At 43.9% G+C, this 12554-nt stretch overlaps 1 protein-coding gene across 1 annotated transcript; it reads right to left on the reverse strand.

The window, feature by feature from the left end:
* Positions 1–5626: 5626 nt before the first annotated feature.
* Positions 5627–12323, reverse strand: LOC143962143 (E3 ubiquitin-protein ligase TRIM39-like). Its single transcript, XM_077471474.1, has 2 exons — positions 11528–12323; positions 5627–6683 (listed from the first exon to the last, which is right to left on the reverse strand). The coding sequence occupies exons 1-2, from the start codon at positions 12226–12228 to the stop codon at positions 5816–5818; spliced, it is 1569 nt and encodes a 522-aa protein (XP_077327600.1). The 5' UTR covers positions 12229–12323; the 3' UTR covers positions 5627–5815.
* Positions 12324–12554: the final 231 nt, after the last annotated feature.

Genomic DNA, 12554 nt, shown 5'->3' on the forward strand with positions numbered 1-12554 from the left:
AAATGTGGCTCTTGGTCTTCGTCTGGTTGGCCACCCCTGACATAGAGTATGGGAAATTCAAGATGGAAACTCTTTCGACCATTCAACAAGCCATACAGACGGGAGACTGGTTGATTTCGATCGACTTAAAGGACGCCTATTTCCATGTCCCGGTAGAAAAGGATTTTCAAAAATTCCTAAGATTTCACATAGGTCAAGACCATCTCCAATTTATTTGCCTCCCCTTCGGGTTGACGACCTCTCCCCGAGTTTTTTCAAAGGTCCTCCTGGCTGTAGTGGCCTTTATCAGGTTAAAAGGTATTCGACTGTACCATTACCTGGACAACCTGCTGGTTCTGTCCCAAAGCAGAGAACAACTGCTGAAACACTGGGAACAAGTAATCTCTTCTCTGTCCAGCTTCGGGTGGCTTCTAAATCTGGCAAAAAGTCATCTAGAGCCGGTCCAGCGGCTAATATATCTAGGAGCCCAATTCGACACTCTGTAGAGTACTATTTCTCTCCCGGATGAAAAAATACCGACAATACGAGAAAGAGTCTCTCGGCCCCTATACACTCAGCACCTAAAAGCTTCTCAGTGTCTCAAGATCATTGGTACGATGGTCTCGACAGCCCCGATGGTGAAATGGGCTTTGTGGAGGCTTCGCCCCTTCCAAGCAGGTTTTCTCAAGCAGTGGAAGTCAGGGGACAAAAATCTGATTATTTGTATAACCTCAACCATGAGAGAGAGCCTCTTTTGGTGGCTACAGAGCAAGAATCTGCTGAACTGTCATTCCATCATCCCCATCTCCTGGGTCATGGTCACGACCGATGCCAGTGGGACAGGTTGGGGGGCTCTCTATGGATCAAATCTTGCACAAGGCAAGTGGATTGCTCATCTCCCCTTACCAGGGTCGAATGTCCTGGAACTTTGGGCAGCCTGGTGTGCTCTCCAGCAATTCTCTCACCTTCTGAAGGGGAAGTCAGTGTTATTACGGATGGACAACACCACGGCAGTGTCCTACGTGAAAAGGCAGGGGGGTACTCGGAGCTCTACTCTTCTACGGGAGGTCGAACCCATCCTATCATGGGCACAGAAAAACCTGATGAACATCTCAGCGGTCTTTGTGCCAGGAGTTCAGAACTCTCAGGCGGATTTTCTATCCCGGTCTCTACTGGACAACAACGAATGGTCTCTTCATGTTCAAACCTTCAAGTGGATCCTGTCATTAGGGGTCAGTCCAGAAGTGGATCTTTTCGCCTCTCCCTGCAATTTCAAAATAAAGAAATTTTACACGCAAAGTCGTTGCAGTCAGGCCTGCGGGACGGACGCTCTAACGGACCAGTGGAGGTTCAGGAGGGCATATGCTTTCCCTCCACTTCCCATGATCCTCAGATTCCTTCAGAGGCTCCGAGTGGAAGCAGTAGAAGTTGTGATGATAGCTCCCTATTGGCCCAACAGGCCTTGGTTTCCCCTCCTGGTCCAACTCAGTGTTTGAGATCCCATACCTTTCCCTCTCAGGCCGGACCTTCTTTCTCAGGGTACAGTTCTGCACCCTTGCCCAGCAGTTCTGAGACTGATGGTCTGGTTCTTGAGAGGAAGAGGCTGGAATCCATTGGTTGTGCATCAAGTGTGATTTCCACTCTGATGAGTGCAAGGAGATCAAGTACAAACAAAGTGTATGGCAGAATCTGGGACAAATTTGTTAAGTTCTGCTCTTCTTCGAATAGACCTTTTGAACATCCAGGAGTACAGGACATTCTTAGCTTCTTGCAGTCCGGCCTCGATCTTCCTTTATCGGTAAGCTCCCTCAGGGTGCAGGTGTCGGCTTTATCGGCTTTCTCAGGTACATCTTGGGCAGTGCATCCACTGATTCGTCAGTTCTTCCGGGGAGCTTCAAGACTCAAACCCCAAAGAAAGCCTATATTCCCCAAGTGGGATCTTCCTCTGGTCCTGGGCTCAATCTCCGGTCTAAGTATGACGGGGCCATCCCCGCTCTCTATTAAGGATTTCTCAGCAAAAGTTGTTTTCTTAGTTGCAGTCACCTCAGCCAAAAGGGTTTCGGAAATTGGATCCTTGGGCTTCAAAGAGCCTTTTTTGACATTCTTTCCGGACCGAGTAGTCCTTATTCCCAAGTTGGGATCTAATACAAAGGTTACTTCTGTGTTTCACCAGAACCAGGAAATTGTCTTGCCTACTTTTAGGACTTCAGATTCTAATGACGTTCACCCTTTGGATGTTGGAGAAGCCTTGAAAGAATATCTTCTTATCAGTTCCCCCTTCAGATGCTCGGAGCAACTCTTTATCCTACCTTCAGGTAGCAACAAGGGCAAGAAAGCTTCAACTAGGACGCTGGCCAGCTGGATTGTGAGAACTATACAACGGGCATATAGGGTGAAGGGCTTGGCTCCTCCAGAGGCGGTGACGGCTCACTCTACCAGGGGAATGGCAGCCTCATGGGCAGTGTCTCGGCATGTGGCTCCTGACACAATCTGCAAGGCGGCCTCTTGGTCTTCTATTAATACGTTCATGTCACATTACTGTGTTGAGCCTGCTTCTCTATCCTCTGTAAATTTTGGTTTAAAGATTTTATCGGTTGCTAAAGCAAATTAAATGTTTTCTGTTTAAAGCATACCCACCCGTGTGGTCGGCTAGTTATTTCCCACACGTAGGCTGCCATGGAGTCTTTCAGGGAAAAAGGAAAATTTATTGTCAAATACCTACCGTAATTTTCCTTTCCTGATGGACTCCATGGCAGACGGAGTTCCCACCCATAAGTCTTATGAGGAGGCTAGTTACGGAACACCGTGTGGAGTGGTGAGTGCTCTTTTATTTGAATGGGGTCCTATAGCATTGGAGTGGAGGCGGGGTCAACCCACACATAGGCTGCCATGGAGTCCATCAGGAAAGGAAAATTACGGTAAGTATTTGACAATAAATTTTCCTTTTTATATACATCTATATAGATCAGACCAAAATGAGGGACAGGTGAGGAGGAAAGAGGGACAGAGGGACTTTGCTCCAAATCAGGGACAGTTGGGAGCGATGATATTACACATAAATTGCCCCTAAAGTCACCCCCACCCCAACATTTTTGAGTGCCCCACCCCCCCAATACACGTATGACTGTAAATGCATGTTTCAGGGACACCTACACACAAGGCCATTGCTTGCACTGCACATTACATATCACCACACACACCGGAGTGAGAGAAGAAATTCTCAGCCCATTACTCACAGTTATCTCTAAACTGATGACCTGTAGGGGCTTGTAAAGTGTCGTCTATGAAAATAAAGCGCACCAAAGATTGTTGTAATTTCAGGGGCACACACAATGTTAACCACTTGCCGACCGGCTCACGCCGATATATGTCGTCAAAAGGACATGGGTGCGCAAAACGACGTAACCGTACGTCACTGCTTCACCGGCGGCAAGCGGGCGTGCGTGCATTTTTTATAGCACTGATCACTGTACAAATGTCAATGGTCCCAAAATATTTTCAAATGTGTCCGATGTGTCCGCCGCAATGTCACAGTCATGATAAAACATTGCAGATTCGCCACCATTACTAATAAAAAAATTATAATCAGGGGCTCTTTACCAAGATTGGTGTGGCGGTGTGCTAGACTGACACACCGCACCACCGATCGCCGTGATGCACACCCCAACGGGCGCACGAGATTGGTCATTCTGGGAGGCCGTCATATGATGTCCACCCAGAACGAGAGCCGCGCTGCCCCCAGCTGTCATATGATGGCCGACGGGCAGCAAGCGGTTAAACAATGTGTACAAAAAAAATGCTAAAATGGTTCTGGAAGAGAAAGGGTTAAAGGGCCCCTGTCATGAGAGAATCATGGGGGCCGCCATTTCTACCATTACTCTCCTTGTGAGAATGCTAGTTCCCTGGCTGTCATGCTGATGCTTTGCCTTCATTACTGTCTCAGTCTGTGACCCGGAACAAGTATAGAGATAAGGAATTCTGACTCTTTTCTTATTCTTATTCCCCCCATGCTTGTTCCGGGTCGGAGACTTAAAGTGGTAATAAATCCCAAAAACAGAAATGACAATTATTGGAGCTTGTGTACATACGACTGAAAAACAGCAGTAAATAAACTCTGCGCCACTTAATAAAATAATATGTGAAAAAAAAATTAAATAATCTGTGACTCAAAACTAGCTGAGTGAAACATTTATAGCTGCTCCCTAGAAACAATAAAAAAAAAAAACTTATTGTACTGAAAATATGGTAATGATAGGGGTGCTGAAATATAAACATTAATTACAAAAAAGTGTAAAACTTAATAATCATAAACGACTAAAGTGATAGACAACCTGTCACCATACAATAATGATCATAAGACAATTGCAAAAAGTTAATAAATAATAAAGTCCCAATTAGATGCTAGAGAACAACATATATCCACAGTCCACACAGTGATTCATTTAGTGATAGACTCCGTCTATATCCATTTGCCAAAAAAGACTGAAATCTTCTAAAGAATTGTGAAATGTCCCTTCACCAAGATTTGGACACGGACAACACCCAACCGTGAAGATATAGTTGTCTTCTTACCAGATGGTGTTGACTACTTTAATTAAAAAGATAGTCAGCTGAGCTTGTGCAGGTGATTCCCTGCTCACACGGAATAAGATGGGTCTCTATGGAAAAAACCTTCCTCCTCATAGACTCAGACAGGGCATAAAAAAGGAGAGCAAACAATATCCATAGTGTAACACCGTTTTAATTAAAAAAAAATTTAAAAACATAAAGCCAAATGGTTGCTTACATTTTCCGGTGCCCGACCTGGCACTGGGGCTGCTCGCTTAAACAAATCGTTTCGTGGTAGGTTCGTAGTTCCTCGTTGTGTACGGCATGCGTTCCACCGAAAGCAGCCGACAACCAAAACGTCCGGAACTGTGCGTATACGAACGTGACCAGGTACCGCCTCCACGTACGTTTCGTTTTCACGTCCTCAGGAAGAGTACCTAGTCACAGGGTCAACGTTCTTTATAGTGTACCGATCGATCGTAAAGACCAATAGGATACACCACATTTTGTGCGCAGCCTCAGTCCCACTCAAGGCTTAATGGATAATCCATTGCTCACAAAACATAACTTGCTTACATAATACAATTAAAAATTCTTACTACAAATACAAACCAATTGTTATTCACACTATATCAGAGGGAAGAGGGAACCATAAATAACAAAAATTACAAAAATGAATATGAATTAAAAATCTTGTCTTAGGGCAGCTCCTCTACCTATGGAGGGGCAGTGGAGACCTCCTTGGACAGCAGCCTTGTCTGGAGAGGGGGGTGTTGGATGGACTAGTAGATTTAGATGGACTTTACATAACTCCAGAACTCCAGATAACACTTTATAAGCCGTTACACCAACATTTGTGTCTCATTTTGGGATAAATGTTTTACATCAATGAATAAAAGCTGATCATTGTAAGCACCCCTGTCAGTGGTGAATGGTTTGTCCCAACCCTCTAACTGCCACTTTTGCGGGACAGATTGGTCTGTTATAGGAAGTTGGGAAATAACAGCAGAACCAACAGGTAAAAGAACAAAATTCCAGGAGGACTCCGAAAAAACAAAGACTGCTGTGTTCATGTCAGTGACAGACGCCGTCATATCCGTCATTTTATATTTTGTCTTTACTACCACTTTATAAGTTCTTACATTACACACAGCCAGGGAACTAGTATTTTCAGAAGGAGGCCCTCAGACTTCTCCCAGGAGCCACCACTTCCTCCAATCATTGGCTGATCAATGAACCAATCCCACCATCCGTCCACTGTGATGTCACCAGACTGTGGGCGGAGTTCTCACATCTCCCTCCTCCCCCCACATATCTTTATACAACCTCCCCATACACATATCACAGCATGGAGGGGCTCAGTGAAGGTGGTGGTGAAGGTGTGGAGGTGTCGGATCGGGTCACACAGATCATAAAAGGAGATCCGCCCGGCCTCATAATCCAGATATATCCTGACTCTGTTACTGGAGGGATTGGTGGGTAAGAAGATCACTTTACTGTCATATATCACCTGATACTGATTATTACACCTGTCCAATCCCCAGGACTTCTTATTACATCCAATCTCTGACTCCTCCCCTCCCCTCTCTATACTGGGGTAACACATCCCGACTGTCCACCAATCTGACCCCCCGACATCCACTTCCCAGTAATGTCTCCCTGAGGAGAAACTCCGACTGCTCAACACCTGAGAATCCTGGAATCTCTCTGGTGTTTCTGGGTGATTCTGGTTTCTATCTGACCAGGATACAGTTTTCCTATCATCTGATATCTGTAGATTATTATCAGCTGTGTTTCCATCCAGTAATATGTCTGCAGCTCCCTGTATATAGAAGTATACATTTACCTCTGTTATTATATCAGATAAACCTGTGTGTAAGACCCCCGCCACATCCAGACCCCCTCCATCATGGAGGAGCTCCTCATGTCTCTCTCTGTCCTCATTATCTCCATCCTCAGTATCACACAAGTCACCTGTGTCTGATTCCTGTAAGACAGTCAGTGGATCCGTCACGTTACACAGCTCCTCAATGTGACGCAACTTCCTGGACAGCTCCTCCTTCTTTATTTCCAGATCCCGGATGGAGATGGAGATCCACTCTGCCCTCCCAGAGATGTCCCTCAGGGCTCTCTTCTCCAGGTCTTCCAGACGTCTCCTGAGATTAGACATGTGCAATTCATTTAATTCTGAATTTGTTTATTAGCGAATTTTGACAAATTTGTCAATTCTGAAATTTCCAATTTTCCAAACTTTTGAATTTCTGAGTTTTTGAAATTTAGAATTTCCAAGTTTCCGAATTTCCGTGTTTCGAATTTCCAAACTTTCCGAAATTTTAAATTTTCTGAAATTCGGAATTCAGAAATTGGAAAAATAAAAATTTCAGAAATTAAAAATTTGGGAAATTTGAGATTTTGGAAAATTGAGATTTTCAAAATTAGAATTCGGAAATTCTAAATTTTGGAAAATTCAGAAATTCAAAAATTCTAAATTAAGAAATTTGAAAATTCTAAAATTTGTAAATTTGAAAATTTACAAATTTGAAGATTCAAAAAGAAGAATGAATATCTGAAAATTCAAAAATGTGTAAATTTGAAAATTCAAAAATAGGAATGAAAATCAGAAAATTCTAAATAATGTAAATCTGAAAGTTTAAAAACCCATAAATCTGAAATAAAAATGAAACAATAATAAATATTAAATTATAGGTATTGGAATTTTCTTTCAAATTTGGCTGTTAGTGAATGTAATGAATATGAATGTATCCAAAGTTACAAATTATCTGAAATAACTAATCTAAACAAAAGGAAAGTAATGATCTAATAATAATAAATAACAATAATAATAATAACAAAACCTTAATATTATTCATTATTAATTTATTCCATTCCATTTGTTTAGATGCTGCATTCTTTATTTCGGATAATTCATAACTTCAGATACAATTGTATTTGTTACATTCACTAATAGCCAAATTTGAAAAGAAATTCCAATACCTATAATTCAATGCTTAGTTATTATTTCAAATTTTACAGATTTTCTTGCTTTTTTTAACCACTTTCAGACCGGACCATTTTGCTGGTCAATGACCAGAGGTCTTTTTACAATTTGGCACTGCGCTGCTTTAACTGGTAATTGCGCGGTCATGCAATGTTGTACCCAAACAAAATTTGCGTCCTTTTCTTCCCACAAATAGAGCTTTCTTTTGATGGTATTTGATTGCCTCTGCGATTTTTATTTTTTGCGATATAAACGTAAAAAGACCGCAAATTTTGAAAAAAATGATATTTTCTACTTTTTTTTTATAAGTAAAATCCAATAAACTCAATTTTAGTCATACATTTAGGCCAAAATGTATTCAGCCACATGTCTTTGGTAAAAAAAAAGTCAATAACTGTATATTTATTGGTTTGCGCAAAAGTTGTCACATCTACAAACTAAGGTACGTTTTCTGGAATTTACGCAGCTTTTAGTTTACGACTGCCTATCTCATTCCTTGAGGTGCTAAAATGGCAGGGCAGTACAAACCCCCCCAAATGACCCCATTTTGGAAAGTAGACCCCCTAAGGAAATTGATAAGTGGCATGTTGAGCCCATTGAATATTTTATTTTTTTGCCTCAAGCGATTGAATAATGACAATTTTTTTTTTTTTTTTACACAAAGTTGTCACTAAATGATATATTGCTCACACATGCTATGGGCATATGTGAAATGACACCCCAAAATAAATTCTGCTGCTTCTCCTGAGTACGGGGATACCACATATGTGGTACTTTTTGGGAGCCTAGCCCCGAAAACCAAGCACCGCCTTCAGGCTTTCTAAGAGCGTAAATTTTTGATTTCACTTCTCACTACCTATTACAGTTTTGAAGGCCATAAAATGCCAAGATGGCACAAAACCCCCACAAATGACCCCATTTTAGAAAGTAGACACCCCAAGCTATTTGCTGAGAGGCATGTTGAGTCCATGGAATATTTTCTATTTTGCCACAAGTTCAGGGAAAATTACAAACTTTTTTTTTTTTTTTTTTTTTTTACACAAAGTTGTCACTAAATGATATATTGCTCACACATGCTATGGGCATATGTGAAATGACACCCCAAAATAAATTCTGCTGCTTCTCCTGAGTACGGGGATACCACATATGTGGGACTTTTTGGGAGCCTAGCCGCGTACGGGGCCCCGAAAACCAAGCACCGCCATCAGGCTTTCTAAGGGCGTAAATTTTTGATTTCACTTCTCACTACCTATTACAGTTTTGAAGGCCATAAAATGCCAAGATGGCACAAAACCCCCACAAATGACCCCATTTTAGAAAGTAGACACCCCAAGCTATTTGCTGAGAGGCATGTTGAGTCCATGGAATATTTTATATTTTGCCACAAGTTGCGGGAAAATTACAAACTTTTTTATTTTATTTTATTTTTTCACAAAGTTGTCACTAAATGATATATTGCTCACGCATACCATGGGCATATGTGAAATGACACCCCAAAATAAATTCTGCTGCTTCTCCTGAGTACGGGGATACCACATATGTGGGACTTTTTGGGAGCCTACCCGCGTACGGGGCCCGAAAACCAAGCACCGCCTTCAGGCTTTCTAAGGGCGTTACAGTTTTGAAGGCCATAAAATGCCAAGATGGCACAAACCCCCCCCCAAATGACCTCATTTTGGAAAGTAGACACCCCTAAATTTAGGGGTACACTAGTGAGACTAGGTAATAAATGGCGGGTGCCCTGAAACTATAAAAAAATAACTAACCAACCAGCGTCACCTGTAACAGTTATATGGTGATCACTGGTGAAAGGGTTAACTAGGGGGCAATCAGGGGGCTTTATGCGGTAGTATATGGGGGTCCCTGGCGCTATAAAAAGCTGCGGCGAACCTAAATACCTACCTGCCTAACTAGCGTCACCTGTGACACTAATACAGCGATCAGAAAAACGATCGCTTATTAGGCTGGGTTCACACTGGAGCGATGCGGGAACGCCACGAATCCGCGGCGGGTTCCCGCATTGCATGCCTCCCGGCGGCAGTTCACACTGCCCTATGCGAACTGCTGGGAGTGTCAGTGAAATGTTAATGACACCCCCAGATCAGTTCGCATATCGCAGTGCGATCTGCAAACTCGGATCGCATGGTTTGAACACCCATGCGATCCGATTCTGCTGCGGACCAAAAAAAGGGTCCCGTGCGAGTTTGCGGCGGGTGCGACACGAATTCAGCCATACTATCTGTATGGCTGAACTCGAATCGCACAGAGATCGGATGTGATTTGCACTGCAGTGCGGTGCGAATCACATCCGTTCTCATAAACCGCTGCAATGTGAACCCAGCCTTAGTGACACTGGCGACGGGGGGTGATCACGGGGTTAAACCTTTATTGGGGGGGTCAGGGGGGTACCTTAGAACTAAAGGGAGCTAACCCTAACTGCCCTAACAGTTATTACAGTCACAAATGACACCCGCCGGGTGATCAGGGGGTTAAACCTTTATTAGGTAATAAATGGCGGGTGCCCTGAAACTATAAAAAAATAACTAACCAACCAGCGTCACCTGTAACAGTTATATGGTGATCACTGGTGAAAGGGTTAACTAGAGGGCAATCAGGGGGCTTTATGCGGTAGTATATGGGGGTCCCTGGCGCTATAAAAAACTGCGGCGAACCTAAATACCTACCTGCCTAACTAGCGTCACCTGTGACACTAATACAGCGATCAGAAAAACGATCGCTTATTAGGCTGGGTTCACACTGGAGTGATGCGGGAATGCCACGAATCCGCGGCGGGTTCCCGCGTTGCATGCCTCCCGGCGGCAGTTCACACTGCCCTATGCGAACTGCTGGGAGTGTCAGTGAAATGTTAATGACACCCCCAGATCAGTTCGCATATCGCAGTGCGATCTGCAAACTCGGATCGCATGGTGTGAACACCCATGCGATCCGATTCTGCTGCGGACCAAAAAAAGGGTCCCGTGTGAATTTGCGGCGGGTGTGGCGGGTGCGGCGAATGGCTGAACTCGAATCGCACAGAGATCGGATGTGATTTGCACTGCAGTGCGGTGCGAATCACATCCGTTCTCATAAACCGCTGCAATGTGAACCCAGCCTTAGTGACACTGGCGACGGGGGGTGATCACGGGGTTAAACCTTTATTGGGGGGGTTAGGGGGGTACATTAGAAACTAAAGGGGGCTAACCCTAACTGCCCTAACAGTTATTAGAGTCACAAATGACACCAATGCAAAAAAAAAAAAATGCAATTGGTGTCACTGTGACTGGGGGGGCAGGGGTAATTGGTGGGTGATCGGGGGGTAAAGGGGGGGTGTGAGTGTGCCTGGCATGTTCTACTGTGAAGTGTCGTGTTGGTGCAACTCACCGATGCTCTCTCCTCGGTGCCGGAACGAAAAATACCGACACGGAGGAGAGATTACATCACTTCCTCTCCTGTGTTTACATTACAGGAGAGGAAGTGATGCAATGCTTCACTCCCATTCGTCAGGAGCGATCGCGAGGGGGTGGCCATGAATGAATGGCCGCCCCCTCATCTCGGATCGCTCCTGCACGGATACCGACCGCTGCTGGCACCGGGGGGGGGCCTGATCGGGCCCCCCACCCGCGGGAAGGCAGGGACGTACATGTACGCCCATATGCCTGCCCGTGCCATTCTGTCGACGTACATCGTCGTGCGGCGGTCGGCAAGTGGTTAATATTTTCACATTTTTAGATTTTCACATTTTTAAAATATAAAAATTTGTATATTAGAAAATTCTAAATTTGGAAATTGGAAAATTCAGAATTTGGCAAATTCGGAAATTAGAAAATTTGAATATTCGGAAATTTGAAATTCAAACTTCAGAAAGCTGGAAATTCAAAAATTTGAAAATCAGAATTTTCTGATTTCTGAATTTCCGAATTTTCTAATTTCCAAATTTCCAAAAAAAAGCAAAAAAAGAATGAAAAGAAAACAAATTAATTTTTTATCAGTGCACATGTCTACCTGAGATCTCTAAACAGGGCAGTGACTCTCTCGGTGTCACCGGCTGCTTCTTCTTCTACTTTCCTCCGGTGTTCCTGCAGACTCTGGACTCTTTCCTCCGTCTTCTCTCTCTTTGTCAGAAGTTTCTGCTGAACATTCCTCAGTGTCTCCTTCTTCTTCTCAGAAGCCTCATCCAGTGACTCCACCTGGTGTCCCCGATGTTCTCCAGCCAAACTGCAGGACACACAGATACAGGCGTTATCTTTGGTGCAAAAATACTTCAAAACTTCCTTATGGACGGAGCATTTCCTGCTCTCCATGGACAAGGTGGGGTCACAAAAGACGTGTTCTGGGGACTTTTTGTGGACTCTCAGGTGTTTATCACACAGAGAAACCTCACAGTGCAGACAGGATCTAACAGCAGGTACAGGATAGTCCACACAGTGAGTACAGAAGACCCCGGACTCCTCCTGATTTGGCTGAGTAGACAGGAAAGTCTCTGCTATGTTACGTAGTGTTATGTTCCTGTGCAGTGCAGGACGACTCCTGGATCTTTTTCTGCATACAGGACAGGAATATCCTCCAGACCCCTTCTGTGTATCCAGCACACGATCAATACAGACTCGGCAGAAGTTGTGACCACAACTCAGCATTACAGGATCGGTATAAATGTTCAAACAGACGGTACATTTCAACTCGGCTCTCAGATCACCAGACGCCATCGCTGACAGCAGAAGAGAAAGAAACTGAAAGTCTCTGACACCGGAGAGGAATGTGGAGGGGGGAGGGGTGACGTCCTCCTACACAGGGTGAGGCTGAGCTCAGCTTCCTGTTGACCTTCAGCATAGAGGGGGGTGACATAAGGCAGGATCAACCAATTGGCACCAATGTTCCTGCAGCTGAGACCTACTGCCACGTTGGCTCCAGTTCTGAGTAACAGGGAAGTGATAATAAGGTCTAAGCAAGTGCAGAGCAGAAAAATGTTACGTTACTAGTTTTGTTTTGTTATTCGCTTTTGGAATTTGTTTAGTTTAATTTATAAATTTTC

The sequence above is a fragment of the Lithobates pipiens genome, unplaced genomic scaffold (assembly GCF_037356315.1).
Source record: "Lithobates pipiens isolate NorthernLeopardFrog02 unplaced genomic scaffold, aLitPip1_a1.2 Scaffold_8, whole genome shotgun sequence".
In the NCBI taxonomy this organism is placed as follows: domain Eukaryota; kingdom Metazoa; phylum Chordata; class Amphibia; order Anura; family Ranidae; genus Lithobates; species Lithobates pipiens.